This window comes from Acanthopagrus latus, chromosome 7 (genome assembly GCF_904848185.1).
Source record: "Acanthopagrus latus isolate v.2019 chromosome 7, fAcaLat1.1, whole genome shotgun sequence".
Lineage (NCBI taxonomy): Eukaryota > Metazoa > Chordata > Actinopteri > Spariformes > Sparidae > Acanthopagrus > Acanthopagrus latus.
The window spans coordinates 22,694,967-22,719,988 of NC_051045.1; the positions used below are offsets into that span (position 1 = coordinate 22,694,967).

A 25,022-nucleotide genomic window follows, 5' to 3' on the forward strand; every position below is an offset into this window, starting at 1 on the left:
GATTCTGAGCTGCTGATGTGTCATTTGGGAGATACTGTTCTGCTCCGCTGTAGGGATGAACTTGAGCGCTATCACGGCTTTCCATCTACCTTCTCCACTCTCTACTTCTCGCCCCCTCAGATGATGTTACCTTCTACCTGCAGACAGATGAAGAGGACGCTGATTTATTAGGAGTCAGAAACAGACAGGTGTTCTTTAATGATTTCTCTCTTCCTCTCCCTCCTCCCCTCACATACTCCTCCGACGGCAGTGGCCTTGGGCAACGCCTGACTTTTATTTTTCCTCCTCCTCTTCCTCCCTCACCTTTTCTTCACCCGCTTCTCCTCCCTCTGTCTCTTTATTCCCTCGCTCTCTTCCCTAATTTTTTTTTTTTTTTTTTACACACACTCTCTCCGTCTCCCTCCCTTTTCCTCTCTCTTGGCCACATTCATCTTCTGATTGTTATGATTGCTGTGCGTTCCTCTGTCATGGCCTGCAGGAAGAGTGAGTTAGTACTTGTCAGCGAGCACAGGTATGCACTGTGGATACCGGCTGGCTCGTTCGCCGGCTGCTGGAGCGAGGAGGGAGATGCTTGCATGCACGGGCCGCGGAACGAAAGCTCCAGATCAGCCACAAGGTAACCATGCAGGGAAGAGCACGCCGCAACATTGACCCTGATGAAGTAAAATGCACCAAAATATACTTAAATAAACATCATCTATTTGTTTATGAGACAGTAAGTATGATGCAGATATACTATAGAGCTGGGTCACTGGTGGGTTAGTATTGTGATATTAGCAGGAGTATGCTTTCTATTACAACTATGTATAACATATACAAAGTTGTGTACAGTAATAGTCAAACTGATGTTTAACTCAAGTGATTGTTAGATTTTATGCGTTTAGAAAAATTATTTAAACATCACTAACCCTGTTCTTCAGTCATCACAAACTCATTTTGCGCAGCGAAACACTGTCCAAGCCCCCGGGACTTTATTTAAAGGTTTAGGGGAGATTTTCAGAGTTTACAAAGAGACCTAATATGTCTGGTTGAATTTGGGGGAAAGGTGTATAAACTGCTATTAAAGACATCTAGAATATTATTAAGTAATATATGATATATGTGATACTGTCAGAGGGTTTGAATCAAGAAAGAACTTTCTGACATTAAATTTGCATTAACGCATATATTTTGTGTTAAACAAAGCAGGACATTAAAATAAACAATACTGACATATTATCACAGTACACAGTTGACAAAGGTCAAATTAAACATTCACCTTGAGCTTGAGCTGCAGGTTGAAATGAAGCATACAAGCAACTGAGTTTACTGAGTTTACAGGCCAGGAAACCAAATATGGTGCGCCGAATGGTGTGTTTCACAAAATGGTTCGTTCTACAGAACTATTTGAAAAATGGCAGCCGCGTTCCAACAAACACATTTCAAGTGATAGGACGATCCATCTGTCCATCAGCGTCTGCCGTGGGCTTCCTTCAACCAATCAGATCAACAGAAGTAGAGCGCCTGGTGGTGATTGAGCCAGTTGGTGAATCAGAAACAACCCGTCAGTGCTGTTCTTTGCTCTTCTTCTAACGAAATATACTTTCCAGCTGGTATAACTGATGCTATGGCAGCATTCATCCTAGCATCTTGAGAAGCCGCCATTACTGTTTCACTTCTCTCGCTGATACAAACAACCTAAATAAACAAACTCTTTGTCTTCATGACTGGTTAAACTGAATAAACAAATAGACTTTGAAGGACAGCACGATTTCATACTGTTTTTCTTTGTTTATATGTGGCAGACCCTGCCACATTTCTAGCCTCAAACAGTCTAGCTTTATTTCCACTGAGAGCAGATTGTTTATTCAGTTATGGAAAAGCTATGACATGATGTTGTACATATTAAAAGCCTGAGTTTGACTTTTTTTGAGATTCCAAAACTACACAGTGCCCCTTTAAAATGTTTATTTTTCTCTGATACAAAAAGTGAAATCACAAACAGCTCTCAGCCCTTCAGTGACCTGTTTTTCCCCCGAACAAAAATGGGGACAATTAGACGTCCACCACTGCTGAGTAAACTAGTGTCCCGAGGTAACCTGCCCCCCACCACCCCGCCACCACCACCCACCGCCATTCTTTTCATGTTTGATTAGAGAACATAGTTGATACAGCAGCAAGCGGGGAGCACTGAAAGAGAAGAGAGAGTTCAAGCATGCCGCAGCAGCTTCTCTCTGTCACCAACTCCACAGTTTGACGTTCAGTGAAAGCTGCGTGCGGGTGCACGCGGGCGCACACACACGCACACACACACACAGTCACTTCTAGAGTTAGATCTGCACACACACATGCACAAACGTAAATGTGCACTTTTGCATGTGAGGAATTGTGCTTTTTTGCAGATTTGACTGTGGAGATGCACACCTCTCACTGTACACAAACACACACAAGCATGTATTGTGTGTATGTGGGGTTTTTTGCTGATAAAGAAGAGCCCACCACCATCACAGTGACACACGTGCACATTTTTACACATTCCCACCGAGAGGCAACATACTTCTCTCCAAGTCTGTCTGCTCCCTCTTCTTTCTGTCTCAAAGCAGGTGCTGAAATGAGACACTAAATAACTATTAGAGTTAGAGGAAGGGCATGAAAGGGGGAGGAGAAAAAGGGAAAAATGAGAGAGCTCTTCCCCAACAGTAGCAGAGAGAGAGAGGGAGAGGGAGGGAGGGGAAAGGAGAGAGAGGGAAGGGAGAGCAGAGGAGCTTAGAGAGGGGATCTGCATTGTAAGTAGCTCTGAGAGCAGCAAGTGGTGGCTGTTTTTCCAACCTGTTTTTGTTTTCCTGAGGGGGCTGCGAACAAGAGGAAGAAGAGGAGGAAGAGGAGTCAGGCAGAAGAGCACAGCTTCGACAAAGTCTGAGCCGCGTTCAAAGAAAACAGAGAAGAAGAAGCCAAGGGAGGAGAAGGGAGGAAAGAAGCCGGGAGGAACACAAGGCAGCAATGGATAGCAGAGTGGCTCAGCCTGACCCTGGGATGGCCTGGATTCACACACTGCCGCTGGCCACCGTCCAGCACACACACTAGGCTGCTAACACCAATGAGGTAGAGTACTTAAAAGCAGCAGCTTCCACTCTTTTGCCCAAAAATGATCAAAGCAGAGAAATGTCATGTCCTGTTGTTAAAGAAAAGAGTGAAAGTAGAGCTGTGTTGTGTGCAGGCTCTTGTGCAGCCCGTCAGGTGCATTGCATTTCTCTGACAGCATATATTCCCTGAAAACAAAGGTGCATATTGTCTCCATATGGGATTCGGGAAGCAGCAGTGAGATGGACTATCAGGGCTCTGTTTGCCTGTGTGTTGTTAGGACGAAACCAGCTGTTTAAATCAGCACATTCAATATATGCATGAGCACTGCAGAGGAACACAGGATTAGAAAACTTGGCAGTTTAACAATTATTTTTAATCTCATGCATTTAAAAAAAAAAAAAAGAAAAGAAAAAAAAAGTCAGAAGGAAGCCAAAAACCCAACACAAGCAGATGCATACATCCTGCCAGATCATCAGCTTCACTGTTTATATATTCCGTTTGAATGAGCGGCTGCTTGCATCTATAATGTTCCCAGAAGCTCTCCAGGCAGTGCAGAGAGAGGCGAGCGAGCCTCCAATGTGATGGTTACAGTGCAGCAATGAGTTGTTGCAGAGCGGGGCAGGTAAGTGCATGTCTGGAGTATGCTGGATGAGTGGTTGTTAAAAACTGTACATGGCTGAAACTTGGCACTCGGCTCTCCTTCTCGGGACATTTTAGCATAAGACTCAAACAACGTGTCACCCGAGGCTCCGGGCGAGGAGAGATCCTCAGGTTGTTAGCTCAGGAGTTTACATGGATCTGTGTGTGTGTGCTCTTAAAATGTGTTTCCCAGAAGCAGCACACTGTGGCTGGAGTTTTATTTTACCAAACACCACAGTTTATGATGCTTAATTCTGGTGAGGCTGCGCCCTCCTTGGTCTCGCGTCCCACACCTTCCAGACTCCCATCAGGCCGAGCTGACGGCTGCCTTCGCTGTCTGCCGTCCTGATGACTAAGGGTATTGTCATGTGTGTTGACTGCTTCTCCTGTGTGTCTGGATTGTCTGGACTGGAGGTACATATTTTGGCTGGAGCACAAATAGATAGCTGTGGGTGTTTTCTGGATTATCTGATTTACTACGGTATGTCTGACTCGAACGCACCACCTGCACGTTGGGCAGACGTATACCAGCACAAGGCATAAATCAGGACCTTGAACTGTTTTACTGCACTTTATTACAGGCTGGAGATCCCCTGTCTCATGGCAGGCTTGTGATAACAATAATGTTTTTTGAACAGCCGTCACATTGGGGCAGGAAAAAGGGAAGATTTAGGACTGATTTCCTTTAGCGCTGATTGAGGTTGGAGCCTGTAAGCACATTACTGCACATTTGATTTCCCTCTGCATGCCTGCTCATATCACACACGGATTTATAACTCACCACAGGGCCCCTCCCTCTTCCTACTCCCCCCCCCCCCCCAATATGTCTGGAGAGCACCTGCCCCATCACCTGCCACTCAGACAGTGGCTGTCTGAGCATGTGTGTGTGCTGTGGGGAATAAATCCAGAACGCCACACCTCACCCTCCGTCTATACCTCCCTCACCCCACTCTCCCCCTAGCTAACCTTGCATGCAAATGATGCCCCTGCTCCTTCACATTCACACACTCAGGTGCTCACCGGAACGTGACTGCCTTTGTTTTGACCTGCTCTTCTTAAAAGTAGGCTAAAATCATTAGGCATCATTGACTGAAGGCAGCCTGCCCTTTAAACATCACGGACACTAATATTTTCAGGGGGCCCTGTCACTTTCCTGGCCTTCTTGGCTCGTGGCCTAAATAGCAGCGGCCTTAATAGCCCATAATAATGGTCCTTGCTCCTGCACGTGTACAGCTGAGTTTCTTTGTTTGTCTCCTGCCTCGGTTTACTGGTCAATTTCAGAGGAATGAGCTCGCCGAGTCATCCAGGGAATGTGGAAGAGTGTCTGCGTGTCGGAGGGTCTCATCTGGGGCTTGGGGCGCCTCTGAAAGTTGGACGTGAACTTCAAACCGGGACTATAAAACGGACCACCTACTGAGTTAAAAACCAGTGCATTCACTTAATAATGATAATATAGTAATGTGACGGATTTGACTTGTAAGTAGAAAAGCTGCTTTTCAAGACAACAGGAGATCTCCTTGAAAGCACCAGCCATTCACTTTTCACGCGGCGGTGCCCTGGCGCTGTCATTTATTAGTTAATCTGTGTGTCAGAGAGTATTTGGCCCGTACACGAAGGTTAAAACTGGAGCCCAGAGGCGCTGTGTGCCGAGCCGCTGCACACCTGTCGAGCACTGTAGCCCTCAGGTTATTCCACATTGTGACTTGGCCAATACGACACGGTGTGTGTTTCACATGCGAGATAATGTGTTTCTGGCTTCTTCTGTAGAATGTTTGTTTTCCTGCCTCTCTGCTCCTCTAGGGAAGAAAAACACAAACCAGGTGTTGCTCTCAAGTACAACAGCAGCAGCAGCAGCTCTTATTTTCTTTCTTTTTTTTTCAGCGTCTTCAAGGGCGTTTAGCTCGCTTTCAGTCCCTCGCGTTAATCCTGGTGACACTGCTGGTATTCAGAGGCCGGTTTCGAATAGTTTATAGCCTTAGCTCTGGGCTGAAGTGGGACAGTTTCTGGACGGTCAGCTCGTTAAAAAGGTGTGTTCCACTTTTACCCTATTATGTTTCAAAACAACAAGCAGCCCAGCGGACGGCTTGTCCATGCTTGTCCAGATAATAAAAGCAGAAGTCGTGTTGGGGATGGGGGGGCAGTGTGTGAAGAGAAACTGCTGGTGCTCAGCTGGGGAAAAGTGGAGCAGAGCGCTCGAAAACAGAGATGAAGGGAGCCCGAGTGAACGCAGGAGCAGATGAATGCAAGAGATGCATCAGCAATTTGTTGTAAAGTAGGTCAGCCTCTCGAGAGCTCAGTAGCAAAGGATCAGATTGGAATCAAAGAGCTCTGATTGACAGTTTGAGTACAGCAAACGCAGCGTCTTCCTTATAATTGAATTTAAAATGAATAAAAGAAAAAAAAAAAACAGCCTAAAGCGAAACTACAGCAGATACATGAATGGCGCACCTTCTTTTAATGGTACTCAGTTGCTACAAAGCTTCTAGTGTTGTTATGACTGGTCCATCAACAGACAATTCATCACCAGTGACTTTGAGAAAGGATTAAAGGATAGGGCTTGGCATTTTTGGTTGACAAAGGACTTAAACATTTAAAGGATAAGGCTGGTGATACTTTATATATTCTTTTTGTCGACAAGTCTCATGAAAAGACCAAAACCAACAATGCGTTAGTCCATCTGATACATCAGAGAGTGAGGGAGGAAGTCTGTGAATATTACCTTGTCCGGGATCATTTCTGCCTCAGTCCTGTCAATAGATTTTCATCAGCAGTGTTGGTTGTAAAACAATAAAGACAACAGCTCCCATGATCCCATGCTACATACTTCTGTTGTGCTGGTTTCTAATTGAGGGACCAAAAGCAGAATTTGGACACTGAGTTTAAAAAGAGGTCAGTTTATCTGGGCATTGTAGTTTTTTGCAAACGTAAATCAAAACAGGTTGTTTTTTGATAACTACTTTCAGCAGCAGAGTTTAACACAATTTAACGTTCTAGCTAGCAGCAGGATATGTACGGTATGTTGGCTTTCGCTGAAAATCAACTGCACTGTGTTTGTTTATTGTAATGAAGGAACCTGTCACCCAGTGCAAGTGTGGCTCTCACAGTTTTTTGACAACAATGGAGCTCTGTGGCTCAGCGGAATAAGATATATCCGGCTTTGGATACACAAATACCTGTTATGATACAATCTTTGTGGTTTTTTTGTATTTTTGTGGCATTAATTGACCACAAGAAAAATACAGGAATGATCTAGCTTCATCCTTTAAAGCTGTTTATCAAACTAAAGTACTTAAATGTTCCAGCTTCTTAAATGTGAGGATTTGCTGCTTTTACATTTGTCGTCAGATGTTGTCACGATTTCATTGTAAATTGAATGTATTTGGATTTTGGGCTGTTGGTCTGACAAAAAAAACTCCACCCTGGGATTTAGCATATTGTAATGGGTATTTACTTTTCTAATCCATAGATGATTAATGACATAATCAATGCTGAAAAAGGTACATACTTGAGAGCTATTGTGTTACTGCGTTACTTTAGTAAAAGTGAAAGTCAACCGTTCATTACTAGTTGTTTGTCGAAGTAATATTCTGGCAATAATTGTAGAGAGGTATCAAAAGCACAAGTAAGAGTAAATCATAAAGTAAATGTAAAGTCCATGTACTTCCAAGTTGGTTGCAATTCTAAAAGTGTAAGCATGTCTGACATAATATATGGCTCATCACTTTTATTCCACAGTGAGATATCTGTTAACAGGGAAGCTGTTGTTAATAGTTCCATGAAACATAAATGGATGGATGGTGAGTCATTTGTCAAAATTCCCTTTTTTGCAGAAGAGTCTGGTGGGGTTTGAACACACTGTATGTGAGCTAACAGGCTCTTGTGTTGGACTTCTAATGTGTTGAATTTACCTTTTTCATATGACCTGCCAACACATCCTACATCAGCACTCCTTTTCTTCGAGTCTCTGCTCACATGCAGATAACCATCGTCTGTCAGAAGCTACTGATTATGAGATTTTCTGGATTTACTGCGTGTTGGATCCTTGGCCCTCCATCCACTTGCTAGCTTTTGCGACTTATGACAAAGCACCATAATTAGACCGGGTTATTTCCATAAGTTTTTCAATAGCTCCATTGTGTCTTCACTGTCCTGGCTGTGTGTCTCTTGTGTTTCAGCTTATGTGCCCGCAGTCATTATGGTGGCAGAGTGAAGCCTTGGGGGGGAGGGGAGGTTAAAGGTCCAGAAGTCTTGGCGTTTACGTGTGAGATGGTCGCCATTTTTTCAGGCTGTTAAATGAGAGATCGCTGTTTGTCCGCATCTGTTAGCGGGAATCCCGCTGGGTGAGACAGGGTCAGGGGGGGCCTCTCTTCGTCTTGTCGCTTTCAATCAAAGACGCATCCCAGACGCACACTCGCATTCAGGTGTGTGTTGTGTCTTTGTGTGGTTGTAAGGCAGGTTGTCAGTATTCATCTTCGCACTGTCTCAGAAGGTCGTGGGTACGTTGCCCGAGGCTGTAGAGGAGGATTAAGAGGACCCACACCATGTGTAAACATTTGGGTAACCCCCCCCCCATCCGCCTCTTCTGTAGCCTCCGGGGCGCTCACCTGTCTCAGTGGGTGGAGGCTGGAAGAGGAACGAATACCAAGAAACTCCCTGACCTGGATTCACTCAACCATTCTCACACCATTCAGGCGTCTGATCCACAAGAAAAAATGCAGCTCAGCACGTCACCTTGACATCTGGTCTGCTTTCTCCAATTGGTATTTTTGAGTCTCGCTGAGGAGTTTGTTTTGATTGGGAGGTCTAGATGAAGCGCATTAAAAGACCGTGAGGATCGTGTCTTTTGGCCTTCCATTCAGATATTTTAGGTGTGCCTTTGAAAATGTTGCATCTAACAGAATTCAGCTTGCATGCCTTGCAGGACACATGGGAGATAAATCGAACTGTTTCAGTTAAACCTGCCCGCCTCATACAAGCCGAGGGAACGTGTTGCACAAAGTCGAAATGTTATCAACAAGTTCCCAGTTGCCCTTGGTTGTTTTTATGTCAACACTTCATAATTTGCATTTAGATGAATGAACGGAAAACCTGCGCACAAACCTCCAGAAGACACGTTGGAAATTTGGAAGTTATTGGAGTTCCGCAGCAGCCGCTGTAATGACACAGTCTGCTCCATCACCCAGTAAACACCAGCGATGTTCAATTATTCTGTGCCAAAAAAGACACATCCTTTATGACATGACATTGCTCAAACTTTATAATTCCAGTTCTACCATTTTTTTATAAGCGTTTGTTGTTGTTGACTCATCACTGTCTCTCCGCTGATAGAAATTGCAACAAAGAGCAGTTCTCGCCCTGGAGGGTGGTTTTTCCGAGATGTGACGCAGAGTGATGTCATGTCTTGTCTCGGCAGACAGTGCCGGGCTCTTTAGTCTACTGCTTGGCAATTAGTGGTCTGATGCGACCGAGTTAAACTGCGAACTCACACACACACATGAGCCGGTCGCACCACACTGTGAGGACACTCCGGTCTGTCTGACCAAACACACATCGGACCTACGGAAGAGGCTGTGTGTGGGGGAGGGGCACGGGCGGTTTCCTCGAAGTCTGACCGGTGTGAGGTGAAGTATTGGCAGGTTCATCGTCCACCCCTCGAACACTCTAACGCTAGAAGTTCCTCAAATTTGTTTCTTAGTGACTTCATCTGTGACCAGTAGTTACGGCAACAACACAGCAAGCTCACAGTAAAGCCATTAAAGTGTCTCGGTGCGTTTGGCCTGACAACCTGTTCAGATGGAGGGTTATTTTGTTATATCACCAGCAAGTGGCATGTCCTCTCTGTGTTGCTCCGAGCAGTGCCCTTGACTTTTACTTTATCTATCACAGCATTTAGAAAATGAACAGATGGTATTTGTTTTTGTTGACTTACAGCAACATCACTTTTTATTTCCTCCTGTAATGGAAACCAATGGGAGTGTTACTCCCATTGGTTTCCATTTAGAAGTTATCCACTCTGTGTATCACCATGCAAATTACATTTTAGACTGTCAGGTGTCACCTTGTTGAAGCAACATTCGCGTTTGAACAGCTGAACTGTAAGTAGGACGGTAAATGTGGTGAAACTCAAACAGGTTTTGGAGTTTTTTTGTTCTGTATCACACAAGAGGATTGGACGTGTCTTTGAAGAGCGTCTCCCTCTCGGCAAAGCCTGACTTAATCTCACAAGCTTAGTTTTTAGTCGGGAAATCATCCACTGAGAAGCGCTGTGTCCAGATCAGCAGAATTTCAGCAGGTTTGTTCCAGAGAGCTGGTCCAAAGAAACAGAAAGCACGCTTAGCAGATCTGTGATGTCTGTATGGAGGAGACATCATTAGGTCAGTGGTGGTCAATGCTGCTACCAGGCAGGACCACAGCATTTTGTTTTGTTTTTGTTTTTTTTTTTCCATTTTTTCACTTATCTCATTTCACCTTTATTGTACCAGGAGGTCTCACTGAGATAAAGATGTCTTTTACAAAAGAGACGTGGCCAAGGTAGCAGCCGTAAAAACAGAACGGCGATTCAAACACAGCAAACATTGGCTGGGTCCTTAGCTAGATGAATGAATTGTTGGTTTGAGTGATTTTCATCGCATTTCATGACATCAAGAAAAATACAGAAGATGTTGAAGGACCTGATGATTATAAAGGTGTGCTTTGATTTTAGTCAGTGCTTTTTTTTGGCTTTTGTGTGGATGTTTTTTGCTGTTGTGGTTTAAAAATCAGGTGCAAACTTGTGGTGCCATCAAGAAAAACTGGATCTTGATGTTTGAGTGACATCTGATATCTGACCCAATCGAAGACCTGATCAGACCTGCGGGATTCTGCTGAGCAAAACAAAGTAGCTGACTGTGTTTATGCTGAGAGAGCTCATCAGACAGCTGAAACTTTGTTTCATTATTTATTGAAAACATAACCAACATCCGGGCAGAGTATTAGCTGATATGACAGATATATTATGATTATTTTCCTCTCTGAAACATTAAGCGTCTTCATCCTGCCTTGTTACAGCAGTGTTACTATCACACTCCCTCACGTTAGAAAAGCAAACAGTGCAGAAACATATTTCTTCACCTTCATGAACCACAAACAGCTCCGGCAGTGAATCCATCGGTCTTAACGCCCTCATCTCCCTCATGGCAAACATCAAACCGACTTTAATTATGCGATTACACAACATTTGGCTCTGTCATGAAGCGGCGGATTTTCACTCATATTCATGCGATACGATGCATTAAAGGATTATTCCGAGACCCTCGAGATGAGAAATATGACAATATGCCGCGCATACGGCTGCTGGCATTAAAGGCATGCCAGAGTGTCATTCATTAGCTGCTGTATGCAGACATGGCGTCTTAGAGCAGCCTAGTGAAATTACAGGGGGAAACACTGGCAGCAAAGTCCATAACAGTCACAAATAACAGCCTGCTATGACAAGGGAAATTACACGTCTTTGGAATTGAAGTTTTAATAGTGTGATATAATTGTATCAGCGTGAGGAATGCGGGGACGTGTAATCGGATGCCTTGATGAATGTGGCGGCGAGGCTCATTGTCAGTTTTCGGGATCTTCGAGGTTTTCGTGATCAAATGAGCAGATAGCTAATTTTCTACAAAGATTATGTTGATTTATGGCGACCTGGCTGTTGGCAGAGGATTACTGTATGTGAGGAGTCATTTATTGGGATAATAATGAAAGATGAGACGATGAAACAGATTTTTTTTTTTTTCTTTCTTGACAGCACACAGTATAGACGGGGAAAATATTCATATTTAATCTCACATGACAGACCGTACTAAGTAAGACAGAGGTAAGTAAAGTTAGGTTAAAACAGCAGGATTACACTATAACCAGCCGGTAATCGCATCCAGACACCAGTAAGCTTGTGTCATTATGCAGCAGTGGTCTGGATGTGTTTATATGGCTCAGTGGCTGCACTATATGAGTGGATCAGTATAAGCAGTTCCCACACCCTCTCAGGTGTCCTGTGCTCAGGGCAGCCTGGCCCAGGCACACACATAAAGGCTGTCTTTGTCTGCAGCGGGGAACAGGTATCCATTTGTGCCTGCTCTACTGTGTGCATGCGCGCTTGTGTTTGTGTGTGTGCAAGCATACATGCATGCAAATGTATGTGTGTGTGTGTGCGGTGTGTGTGAGTGTGAGTGAAAGAGAGAAACAGAGAGAGATGGGATTGACCGGGCTGCCTACCGTTGCCTCAAGAACAGGTGTGGCCCTTCAGCGGCCTCATATTCACAGCATGCAGCACATGTTTACTGAATACTGAAAAGTCTGTGATTCTCTGGGCAATCAAACAACTGATAGACAAAGTTATACTTTCAGGAAAAGCATGAACTTTTATGCGATTATCCTGTTAAGAGACACTATGAAACGGCTGTACTCATCTAAATTACAGGTGCACAGTTTAACATGCTACTTAATGTCTTGTAAAATATACGCATGTTATTAAGTTTAATTATCACTGTGATCAATTACAAATAAAAATGTGCTAATGGAGTGGTTCTTATCTAAGAATTATCCAAGAGTCTGCAGTGTGTATGTTTGTGCCGTTGTAAACAAACAGAAGAGATAAAAAAGTTGACAGTTAACATTCACACACTTTGACCTTCTCTGTGCCGCCGAATAAAACACTAAACTGTGTGCTCACTCTGTGTTTTGAGAGTATGCAGCAGGAAAAATGACCAACTTAGCAGGAAAGATGCCTAAAAATTCCAGTGTGCCAACTAACTATGACTTTGAATTGAATGATTTTTAAATGTAATTTGGTGATAATATTGTCCCACAATGTGACACAAAAAAAACAGGGGAGCTGCTGTTTTGTGGCTGCTTTGGCAACAGCTTAGGAAACAAAGAAATCACTGCATCGTTCAGTTTTGGTCTAAGTGTCACAGAAAACAGCTCTGTGAACTACATCTTCTTGCCAAATCTACATCACCAACACCATTAAAACATAGGACCTGAGAGAACCATACGGTCGACTAAAGCTGCTTTATACCACAAAAGTGATAAAACTGCTGCTATTTACAGTTATTTGAAAATAGAAGAAGAAAATGCTGTGAGCCTGTAACTTTGGAGAGATGAGACTAGATGAAAAACATGAACCCGAAGCAGCTCTTCATACCTCCGTGCATATATACCAGACTGTGCGTGTTGTACATTAGCACGTGTGCAGTTCCTGTTACCTGGTGTTTAAGTGAGAAGTTGAGGATTACCTGTTCAGGAAGCAGACAGAGCTCCACAAGTGTTGTTTTAACAGGCTGTCAGGAGAGCTAACTTTATGAGCCGCTGCTGCGTTTCAACTGACGCTCACTGTAAATATTCAATCAGAGAAGGTGCCTGCTAGCTCACAGGAAGCCACAGGGACCGCCAGGGTGATTGATGAGTATGGATCTCAGGTGAAAGGTGAGAGTGCTTAAGATGTGCTCGCTTCCTCTGTCTGTCCGTGTGTCTGTAGTGGTATCCTGTCTGAAGCTGGTGTGTGCGTGTGTGTATGTGTGTGTGTGTGCGTGTGTGTGTGTGTCTAGAGATGTTAAGTACAGGGGCTGTGTGCTGTGTGTGGAGAGGTCTTTAATTAGAGCAGGAAGACACGGCTCAGGAGACACACTACACCAGACTTAAGTGTGTGAGCGTGTGTGTCCATGCAGGTACGTGTGTGTGTGAGTGTGTGAGGACCGTGAGTGCTAAGCATCATGCACGCGTCAATAGTTTGAGCGTCCATTTTGCTAATTCCAGGAGTGTCTGCTCAGGGTGTGTAAACATCTCATATTGAACCCCAGAAATGTGTTTAAGCCATTTTAGAAAGTTATTTCTCCGCTAACTCCGACAACTAGACATGCACATACTGTCGGAACGGTTTACAAAAGTCACACAACACTGCTTACTCTTCATTAAAACTGAATAAAGTGTGCAACACTCGGTCGAGCCGGTGGACTCCTAAGTGGCGGCACTAAGCCAAGTTGTAAACAGTGCGTTGTGTCCAGTCAAATGTATTTGGCTGCTGGATTAATGTTTGCTAGATGAACATCAACACATTCTGAGGAAACGTTCCAGTTTTCCAACTTGTGCTCCTCTGTTTGCAGAAATTCACATGAACCATTTCCTACATGCAGTTCAAAAAATACATTAATTTGTGGGATTATTCAGAAAAAATCATAATTTCCTCATCGCAGACAACAAAGACAGAAAGTATACCCATATCCTTCACTTAGATAGATGGTGATAGAATCAAGTGCAGAAGGGAGGAAATACAAGTGACATTAAAAACATGTCCTCCACCACCCACCTGTGTGGGGTCGTTCCAATTGGACTTCAGTTCTATTTACATCAGGGCCGTCCATAGCAGGGCCCGTGGGCCACAGTAGGCCCACCACAAGACTTGATTTGGCCAGCCGGACGTTTCAAGCAACATAAACAGCAACCACAACACAATATAAAGCAATTATAATATAAATCCCTGTCCGTGCTCGAAGTAGGATCCCTGATTATTAATTATTTTACAATCTTAATCTGAACACATTGCAGCAAACAACTGAAGAAGATGAGGAGATAAAAACATCTTATGTCTTTTGCTTTTCAAATTAATTTGGGATCTTGGGCCTTCCAGAGGTAGAGACTGTATGGAGTGTTTTTATGTTATTATTATTTTTTGTTTTGTTGTGAAGCTCGAGAAATGTGTTGAGCACCACGTACATTCACCAAACTTTCCACCAGCATGGGGTTAAGGAGATTAGTGGATAATGACTGAATTTTCATGCTTGGGTGAACTCATCCTTTAACAGTTCAATGAAAAAAGGTGCCTGTTTTCACCTGTGGCTCTTCATTGGTTTTCAGCGTTGGCTCCTCTGAAGGGATTACGTTTTGGCACTCCTGATGTAGATGGGTTTGGTCTTAAGGTTGGATTTGAGTTGTTTGTGCTTCGACTTCAGTTGTGAATCGCAATCACAATTATTTGTATTATCTTGAAAAATTAGGGGAAGGCTGTTGGATAAAAGATGAATAAAGATGTGAGGTTCAACATAAGATTCCACCGCCCTTTCTACACTCGTAACTTTCATACACATAGAATCAAGTAAATCCTGAAGTCTTATTATTAAGCCTTCTTTTTTCCAGCTGGTTGGCTTTGAACTGTTTTTTTCTGCAGGAGTACTAGCGGTCCAAGAAAAGACTATATAAAACAGACATTTTTAATACATCTAAAACGTATTAAATAGTTCTCCTCCCTCTCTTCTCTTGCAGCTCCCATGTGTTCGTTCAGCCATGCTCCCTGGGTATGGATTCTCACCTTTTCCTGATTTCCAACCGCACCTTCACGCCTTTCGCTGCCGAGGAGAGAGTCCCAGCATGTGGATCCCTGGCTCCGGAGAGTCCCAGGCTCTGAGCGAGGCCCAGGAGGACAGGCCTCTCCTCCACCCGTGCCACCACAAGCACATCGCCGTGTGCCAGCAGGAAACGTTGGCTTTCATTGAGCTGCAACCACCAGTGACTCCTAAAATAAATGGTCTCGGCTCTCCGAGGCCGGACGCACAATGCACGACACACTCCGTGACCCTGAACGGTTTCAGACACGCGCTCAGTGAGCTGGACGGCGTGCAGAACGGCTGCCACAGGACGGATAGTGAGCGTGACTCTACGTTTAATTTGAATTCACACACGTCTGCCGGCGACGGCGAGCTCGAATCCCATAATGGCATCAGGACTTCTTTGCAGGAGCAGACTGAAAAGCCTCGCGCTGTCACAACAGTGTGTCGACCCCTCCACGCAGCTCTTAGCCTCCCTCTGTCGCTCCCTCTGTCCTCCCTGTACACAAACAGAGACTCCTGGGAATCACAGTTACCTTGCTCCCCATCCTCACCTGAAGGTCCTGGGTTTCAGAGCCCGGACTCGTGCCAGCCTCAGAGGAGGACGTCACAGGGTTCAGTGAAAGAGAAGTCCATACGTGAGTGTGCAGCTCAGCTGACATAATGCATTGGGTTTCAGAGACTCTCACCGTGCTTCCTTTTAATCTAACAAAGCTATTTTTTGTTTCCAGGGCGAAAGATGCAGGTTTACTCCCCTGAAAGCCTGAGCGACGACTCTCTCAATAGCCCCATCCTGGACGCAGACTACATCTTCCCAGGACCTTTCGCATCTTTCCTGGAAGAGGACCTGAGTGGATTATCTTCCCTGGAGGCCGTTTCAACTTCTTCATCCACAGACGGTGTTACAGACCTCCCGAACCTCAGTCATGACGATCTATTTGATCTACCCGGAGAGCCTCTGCACATTATAGAGGACTCGGTACCAGGGCTGGGGGAGGACGGCGGGAGTGTGGAGACGTCAAGTGCCACAGGGGGGAGCTTTTTGTCGCGCAGCCGCCAAGGGGACCAAGAGCGGCGGCGCTTCTCAGCCTCGGAACTCATATCCAGACTGCAGCTGTCGCAGAGGAAGAACTCCTTCACCTTGAAGCTGGGGAAGTCGCTGTCTGCACGGGTGGCCTCCCGGGACAGACAGAGCTCCTACAGCCTCAGCCCCAACTCAGACTGTGAGTAGACAGTACCAACAGAACCAACGTCACGGTGGCATTTGATGGAAAGTTAGTCCAGAAACACTAAACCCCAGACAATGAAAAGCAGTAAATCAAAGTAATAACACACACAGTGACATACCACGACATTATTAGGGGCATTTATGGTCTAGAGTGTAAGATTTAGTGACACCTAGCAGTGAACTCAAGAACCCTACGCCCATCCAAGCTCAAGGACACTGATTACCTGAATATGACCCACTAGACTAATACTAATACATAGATATTTAGTAGTCAACTACTTGGTAATCCTGAGGTAATCTGCTACCTGACCTTTTTAGTCAACTTTTAAAATGTACAGTGAAGAAGAACTACGGCAGCCACTTTAAACACACACAGAAGACACTGGTTTTGTCCATTCTGGGCTACCGTACACTGTACATTTTAGAAGTTGACTTTACTTCAAAAATGTCAGGAAACTGATAAACTCATCGTAACTACATAAAGTCAACTTTAAAATGTTTCTGTTGTACGAGCTATAACGTTGTTACTACTTGAAATGAACTACTTGGTCATCTGTTTCCATGATTATTTTTGATTAAAGTCACTTTGTTCAGACTCACTCCCTCTGTAGATATAAAAGGTTCCTTCTAAGGTATCAAAAACACAACAGTTCTTTCAGGTGATTGTTCACTGATGAGATGATCATGAACGTTACATTATATATTATGAATGTTTATTCAAACGTCTGTCAATACATCCCCCTAAATCCTGTATACTGGACCTGGCTTACTGCAACGGATGCTTCAAATGTGCTAAAAAGAATATTTTTTGAATCGTGTTAATGGTGGTGAAGGCAGCTGTCTGACACTTCTTTACTCGATTATTCAGGTATTTCCTTGAATATCTCTCATGTTTTAGAGAGAGAATTCATTGTCAGACACCATTTCAAGTGTTGTATGAAAGAAAAAGCAGCCGTCACCTCCTCGTGCCCGGCCGTCTACAGACAGCTGTGATCAACACTGAGTTGAATCCATGACCTTGAATATGAAAACATGATTTACTTACAGACAAAAAAAAAAATGTCAGTTAAACTACTTTTACGACAACTACTACACATTTTTTCAGAATCATCTATTCATCAGAGTACAAAATGCCAAACATTTGTTAGTCCTAGCTTCTCAAATGTGAGTATTTGCTGCTTGTAAATTGAATATATTTGGGGTTTGGACTGTTGGTCAAACTAAACAAGGAAAAACAAGTAATTTTTATTGCACTATTATAATTGATCATTTGAGTGGACCAACTAATGTATTTGTTGTCTGATATCAATAAGGAAAATCTTATGAATTTATGTGATAACTTTGCAGTTTGCCTTACGTGAGTCAAGGGGCGTGATTAGCCCTGATAAAATGGAGCAAATGTTTATGTAGATGGGCATGGTGGTGCGCTGAACATAGTTGTGTGATGCAAGCGCACCGACTTTTATTGCAGCCTGGTTTGAACACGTTGCTGCAGATAACACGGCACTGTAGAGATAGGTCTGGCTACGTAAGAGGCATACTGATGGGATACACTCCAGATAAACCCACCAAACAAGGAAAACTACCTCAAAGCCCATCGCAGACGGTCTTACAGCACCTCGAGGAAACATGTCGTTACACCCTGAAACCATAGCAAAAAGATACGCACCGCTGTCATACTGAACACGCTACAGTTCTGGACCTCCGCTGCTTGTCATTTTCTTCTCTCTTTCTTTATTTTAATGTCACCTCTCACTTGCGTACAATCACATGTCTGAAAACATACTCGACAAAACATGGTCCGAGCAGCTGAGGGTGTCAAGAAGCTGTAACTAAACAAACTGATCGTATCACATCATGGACCCACATTACACAGAAGTCTCTTCATTCTTCTCTGGACCTCACACCTGCCCTCTCTGCCTCTTATCCTCATTAGATAAGGCCAACTCTAAGCACCGCAGCTCAGGAGGGTCAAGTGATAGCGCTCCCCACAGCCCTGTAGGACCTGCACCTGCTCTGCCCAGCAGTGACAACGGCATGCCGTTGCACCGGTGGGGCACAAAACTCGGGTGAGTGCAGACTTAAAATATCTCAGCACAAAAACTGCAAACTGCAACTGCAACTGTGTTGATATCCAGTATGTTTTCTTCGCAGAATGCGAAAGAAGTCCATAGAGGAGGACATTCTTCCATCTGTCGCCAGCTCAAATCGCTTGTCACGGTTTTTGCCAAGCTGTAAGTTACCCTAGTCTATTTATTTTCCTTGACTGAAGACTTGTTTGTATTTTTCTTCAAAATCCTCTTTTTCTTTCATTTTTTCCTGCAGCAATTCTCTACCAGGAATACAGTGATGTCGCCATCAACAGAGAGATCCAGAGGCAGCAGGGGAAGGAGCCGGGCACAGAGGAGGACGGGCTCAGGGACGAGGGCTCAGACGGGACCCCGTCGCCCTCTAATCTCTCTCCATCCAGCTCCTTTCGCTCATCGCGAGGCTCTGCCTTCGCACTGTGGCAGGACATCCCTGATGTTCGAACCAGTGGCCAGCTCGACAACTTCAGCAACGAGGAACGAAAATTACAGGAGGTGAAGGAGACGTTTCAGATTTCTCCCCGGCTGTTTTTTTTCTAGTTTGTGTACCGTAGAAGTTTGTCTGACGTACCGTGTCTTCCTCGACTCAGGCAAAGTTTGAGCTGGTGACATCAGAGGCGTCGTACATCCGTAGCCTGACCATCGCAGTGGACCACTTCATGCTGTCTCAGGAGCTCGCAGAGTGTCTCGGAGCTCAGGACAAGCAGTGGCTCTTCTCCAAGCTGCCTGAAGTCAAAGATGTCAGTGAGAGGTGAAGTGATGCTCCCGATTGCCTCTGTCGCCCTCAAGTCTTTGTTTTAGCATCTCAGTCATCGGGTCTCCTCCCCTGAGTGTGTTCTCTGCTCACCGGTCACCTGCAGGTTTCTTCAGGACCTGGAGCACCGGCTGGAGGAGGACATTCTGCGCTTTGATGTGTGCGACATCGTCCTGGACCACTGCCCGGCTCTCAGACGGGTTTATTTACCTTATGTGACAAACCAGGCTTACCAGGAGCAGACGTACCAGCGTTTGCTGTGAGTTACTACTTTTACCGTGTGTATAAAAAAATCATTGGTTGGAGCTCTGAACATATGTGCACATGTACAGCATCTGTCTGTGAACATTCATGGCTTACAGTGCATAAAGTCCAAACGTTTCCTGCAGGATGCCCGTCATTTCCTCTGAGGCTGCTCAGGTGTTATTTTACACCTGCGTGACTTAACTTGCAGATAGTTCATCCTGACAAAGCTGAACCATGTTTTTTTTCTCTCGCTGGAATTTACACCCGCTTTCACTAAAAGTCATTAAAGTGTGTCTCTGAAATCTCCCCGTCCCGTCCTCTCAGGCACGAGAACCCTCGTTTCCCCGGCATCCTGGCTCGTCTGGAGGAGGATCCCGTCTGCCAAAGACTTCCTCTGACCTCTTTTCTAATCCTCCCGTTTCAGAGGATCACGCGGCTTAAGATGCTCGTGGAGGTACGCGATTAAACATTCACTGCAGAATTCATGTTCGCACTTGAAACCCAATTACAAACACAAAACTGCAAACGGGGTAATATTTGGACCTGCTGGGCATTTCGCCGCGGCTGTTTTTTTTTGTTTTTTTTTTCCTCCAGCGGTGACTCACAAGAGTATTGTTTACCTTTTGGCGTGTCCTCAAAATCGCCTTTATTTTTCAGAATATCTTAAAGAGGACGACTCCAGGCTCCCGAGATGAGGACACCGCCACGAAAGCTTTCAATGAGCTAAAAAAGGTGGTGATTACCGACCCTAATAGCCAGTTGCATGAGCAGCAGTATTATCGCTGGTGAGGCACAACAGTAATAACCACGTTGGTATGTGTCTTCTTAGATCATCAAAGAATGTAACTCCAGCGTGCAGTCCATGAAGAGGATGGAGGAACTTATTCACCTCAACAAGAAGATCCATTTCGAGGGAAAGGTGACTGAAGTGTCTCCAGTTTGTCATGTTGGGCAGTGTTGGGCCAGGGTGAATGTCTTAATCAACATTTTCTTTGAGTGTTTTTTTTTTTTATATGCAGCAGCATATTTCCTCTCCTCTGCAGATCTTCCCTCTGATCTCTCAGTCGCGCTGGCTGGTGAAGCACGGCGAGCTCCTGGAGGTGGACACTCTGACGATGAGTATTTCCGGGTCGAAGCTGAAGTTACCCACCAAGCCTGTGTACCTCCACCTGTTCAACGACTGTCTGCTGCTGTCCAGGAGGAAGGAGTGAGTGAAAAGCATCACTGCAAACAGACCAAGAACGACAGTATTGCACTTGCTCTGATGACACACTGTAGACAGCAAGGACATGATGGAACACAGGCTTATTTTGGAGGAGGTCTCTTCATAGCGAACACTCTCTCATGTACATTTGGCATGCAAGTATTCTTGTAAAGGAACACTTTGTCATTTTGGGGAATATGCTTAACTGCTTTCCTGGTGAGACTTTGACGACTGACACCCACTCTCATATTGTATCATGCAGCATTTGGTGTATGCAGAAACAGTTAGCCTAGCTTAGCATAAAGACCAGGCTGGGGAAAGCGCCTGTAAAGTTCAGTCACTCACACATTGTTTATCTCTACAAGAATTCAGGTTTCACATCAGGTTTACGTATTGGACTATTTTTTTCTGAGAGCAGTGATTTCTTGGAGTCTTGTCCCTGTGACCAGTGCAGACTCCAACTATATAATGCTAACTGCAAGAGTGGTATTTAGGTTCTCATTTAACTCTCAGCAATATGTCAGACTGTATCCTGAAGAGAGAACCTACACCTTTAAAACAACAGTCTGTGGGAATCAAACATTTCTATCTGATCCAGGGACACTGAAAACAACACTTCACCAAACTTCACCAGGATTACCCCACTTCTCTACAAACATACACATGTACCATCAGAGTAACGTTTAGAGAAGCTAAAAATCCTTGATCTGATTATTAATATTGAGAAAATGACACATGCACATGTCTTCTGGTGATCTTGCTGATACACTGACGCTTTGCGTTGCAGTACGTGGAAGTTCATGGTGTTCGTACACGCCAAGATAGGAGAGCTGAAAGTGAAGGATCTCAGTCAGAAGCTGCAGGGCATCTCAGGCTTCATCTTCCACCTGCAGCTGTGTGAAGGCCAGCAGCTCAAACACCAGATCCTGCTCAAATCACACACCGAGTGAGTGACGGCACTTCGGCTCCTCAGTCCAGACTAGATGCTGTAGCACAAGCTGCTCTAACTGCCCTTTTTGTGTCTTTGAAGGAGCGGGAAGCAGAGATGGATCACAGCGATGTTTCCGTCTGATCCACTCGAAGACATCGAGCAAGCCAGCGAGAACATTGGTCAGTGGGGAGCTTTAGCTGCGCTGTGAATCAGCGTAAACCTTTATTAAATCCTCTCATTCATCTTGATGTCTTCTATCCCCTCAGATATTTCCCAGGTTCAGTGCATCAAAAGCTATCAGGCCCAAGAGCACGACGAGTTAACGCTGGAAAAGGCCGACATTCTTCATGCTAAGACCATCACAAGTGATGGTAAGAATGTGGATTAAGTCCCCTTTATGATAAACTGCATTCCAACTTCAACCTGGCCCTAGATTACCATAACTTGTGGCCATAAAAAGTGAGGATCTTTGTGTCTCCAAGCAGGAGATGAAAATGTGTAGCCGTGTGTTTGACGTGCAGTGGTTTTATCTCTCATCAGGCTGGGTGGAGGGCATCAGGCTGTCTGACGGGGAACGGGGCTGGTTCCCCAAAACCTACGTGGAGGAAATCACGAGTCGCAGCGCGCGCCTCCGCAACCTCAGAGAAAACATCCGCATCAAATGTGTCACGCAGAAACTGGAGGGGGAAGACTGACCATCTCTACCGCAGCTTGTCGTGTGTCGAAGGTTCATCACGCTTGTTAATTTTTTAAGCTTCTGGATAAATGTTTTAATTTTGGAACGGATGTGGGGCCTACATTTTTGTATGCAGGGGCCAAAACGAGTCACGCTGGACTGCTCTTCACGTGGAGGCTAAAAGTGCGCGCCGGTCATTTCCATTAATATGCGAGCTGAAAGTGCAAAGCTTTAATTGCTCCTTTATTTTTTTGTAGTTTCAAAGGCTTTTATACAATAACAGCCACGAATTCACATCAGGACATTTTGAGCAGTTTTCGTAGGAAGAACCACTTCATGCATGCTTTCTGTGAGCGCATTTAAAGCGTCTCTGTGGTACATGCACTGTACAAGGGATGCACATTTACCAGCACAGGTGGTACATTGTAAACGTGCTCAAAGGTGTATGTGCACAATTCTCAGTTCAGAGTCGGTGGAGAAAAGTAGAACGAGGTTAACTCAAATAGTGTTACTGCATTTTTTTTCTTCCGTCATGTTTGGCCAGATTCCCGCTCTTGTGCGTTCAGCTGAGCTCTGTGTCGCTACAGCAGAAAAACAGCTGGAGGCAGATCCTGCTGCTGCTGAGCTGCACCCGGACGCACCAGGCCGTTTATTTTTTCCTCTGTTCACACTGAGACCTGTTTTAACACAAATTCACATTAGCTGTGTGAGGATATTATAGCCTGATGTGTATTTCTCTGCGTTAAAGTCCATACGATACCTGACACACTGCGGCTCGTCAGTGTGCAGCAGTTCAGATCTCCATTCTCGTTTCAAAAGATGTGGATTGCTCAAACGTCACTTTATTTTAGAACGCCCCCTCCTGTATAATCTATAAATACTCATTAACAGTTTTGACTGCGTGAACTCTGATGGTTGGCCGGACGAGACAACCACAGAATGATGGTTTCATTTCCTTTTTTCTTCAGACGATTTTCACAATTCTGCTGCAGCTGTAATAAATGAAGGACAGACTATCCCCTTAACAAAGCTAGATTACACACACATACCCTTTTCTCTGACTATCTTCTATATTTTTATTTCTTTCAACAACGTTTATGAACAGACCAAAACATACCATAAATTGATCCTGCTGACAAGTAATCCAAAGTCACATATAGCTCATAGATACCACATGATATAGCTTCCATAAAGTTCCATTAGCAGTTTTTTGTATGCGTTTTTTAATACACATGTGGAAGTAAAGCATTAATGGTTCATGGTAATGCCGGGATTTTGAAAAAACGTCCTCACTTTTGCAGAAAAAAAAGTTAATCTGCATGCTTAAGAAAAAAAAATGGTTCATGATCTTAATGGTAGATGGAAACACCACCTTTAACTCAGGACAGATCAGCTGTTTCTGGAGAAGAAGAAGAAGCAGCTGTGTCTGCTGTTGCCATCCTCCTGGATGTAAAGATTCCCATTCTTCTTCTTCTTCTTCTTCCTCTTCTTTGAGGTTTATTGGTGGTTCTTCTTCTGTGTTCCAGCAATGCGTAACGTAGACTCTACCACTATTTGCTTAGCCTAATTTAGTGAAGCCAAACCAGCAGATAGGAACCTGACTCAGTTGCAACTTCTTCTGTCTCTTTGGCATTTCAGTTAAATGAAAATGTTTTCCAAAAGCTTTTAGAAAACACATCATTCAGCCCCACTGACTGGTGACATGTTGCTATTCACAGACACACTGCAGTATTTTAAGTCAATCACATAAAAATCGTTTTGCTATTGTAAATACTGACTACAGCAACAGATGTGTATTAATCCGCATCTGAAAATAGTCCCCAACAAATGCACTATTTATTCCTGTTAAGTAGCGTTTGCTAGAAAACTACAGTGCCCGGCTTTTTAAAGGAACCATTTAGCCTTATTCAAAAAGATTTGAATAAATCAGATTGGAACGCTAACGCTAAAAAATTTACATTTTCAATAAGAACAGGTTGGGCTTGGGATTGAGTACTACAAGAAAGAGTGGGAAGGTTGGACATGTTAGTTTTGGTCTTTTTATTACTTTTGTTGATAGTCAGAATAAATATTTGCTAAACACCGGCCCTGTCCTTTAAAACAAGTGGGGAAATGAACATATACCAAGTTCACCTTGATGCATTTACATGGTAAATGCAGGTTTATCTTCACATGTGCTCATAAGAAAAAAAAAATCTTTAGCTAGCCCTAGTGGAATAAAAGCTAGTTATTACTGTATTACACTAATCATATAAGATGAATTAAAACTGTCACACAGGAAGCACTGAATGACACTCAGGCCTTAATCATCCACATCGTTCCCCTGATTAAGTGTAAACATCCCCAAATGACCGACGGCGCAGTGTGACTGAGCTGAGGCCTTTTGTTAATGAACCACTATAATCAACATTCAAATGTAAACTCTTCTGGTGGCACATGACATGTTTATAACCCTCTTTCCCCCCTATATCTGCGTTATTAGTTGTAATTTAAGTGGTTGCTGTTGCAGCGTGTGTATTTATACTCCTCTAGCTGGTCGTTCTCTAAGGAGATTCTGATGTAAATGGACTTTACTGTAGATGGCTTCATGTATAAAGAGTAGAAAATGGTTCATTTACTTTTATTGAGTGTAATTTATATGAACAAATATTATACCACATTCCGTGACTCAGAGCTTTCCAGTTTGATTCATTTCTAATACCACGTTAAATTGAAATACTGTAACACACTGGATGTTTACTGGATCTGTGCTCACTACTGTAAATGTTTAACCATTGAAATAAATACAGATACTTCCAGTTTATGTTGTGTTGAATGAATGACTCAGTTATAATTTTAGTTAG

At 44.1% G+C, this 25,022-nt stretch overlaps 1 protein-coding gene across 3 annotated transcripts; it reads left to right on the forward strand.

The window, feature by feature from the left end:
- The first annotated feature begins 72 nt into the window (after positions 1-72).
- Positions 73-24,982, forward strand: arhgef19 (Rho guanine nucleotide exchange factor (GEF) 19). 3 transcript variants are annotated; one of them, XM_037105018.1, is made up of 17 exons: positions 73-188; positions 479-3,081; positions 14,992-15,691; positions 15,785-16,276; positions 18,218-18,350; positions 18,436-18,515; positions 18,607-18,863; positions 18,959-19,119; positions 19,229-19,381; positions 19,693-19,822; positions 20,026-20,100; positions 20,198-20,287; positions 20,412-20,575; positions 21,360-21,518; positions 21,603-21,682; positions 21,770-21,874; positions 22,044-24,982. In XM_037105018.1, the coding sequence occupies exons 3-17, from the start codon at positions 15,013-15,015 to the stop codon at positions 22,196-22,198; spliced, it is 2,913 nt and encodes a 970-aa protein (XP_036960913.1). In that variant the 5' UTR covers positions 73-188; positions 479-3,081; positions 14,992-15,012; the 3' UTR covers positions 22,199-24,982. The 3 variants fall into 3 exon arrangements, with proteins under 3 accessions (XP_036960913.1, XP_036960914.1, XP_036960912.1); XM_037105019.1 differs by having other exon boundaries at positions 135-616; positions 2,828-3,081; XM_037105017.1 differs by having other exon boundaries at positions 135-3,081.
- The last annotated feature ends 40 nt before the right edge of the window (positions 24,983-25,022 follow it).

Coding starts and splice junctions, on each gene's coding strand:
- arhgef19 (XM_037105018.1), top strand. CDS start 15,013: ATGCTCCCTGGGTATGGATTCTCACCTTTTCCTGATTTCCAACCGCAC. Junction 16,277..18,217: donor CCTCAGCCCCAACTCAGACT/GTGAGTAGACAG, acceptor TATCCTCATTAG/ATAAGGCCAACTCTAAGCAC. Junction 18,351..18,435: donor CGGTGGGGCACAAAACTCGG/GTGAGTGCAGAC, acceptor TTTTCTTCGCAG/AATGCGAAAGAAGTCCATAG.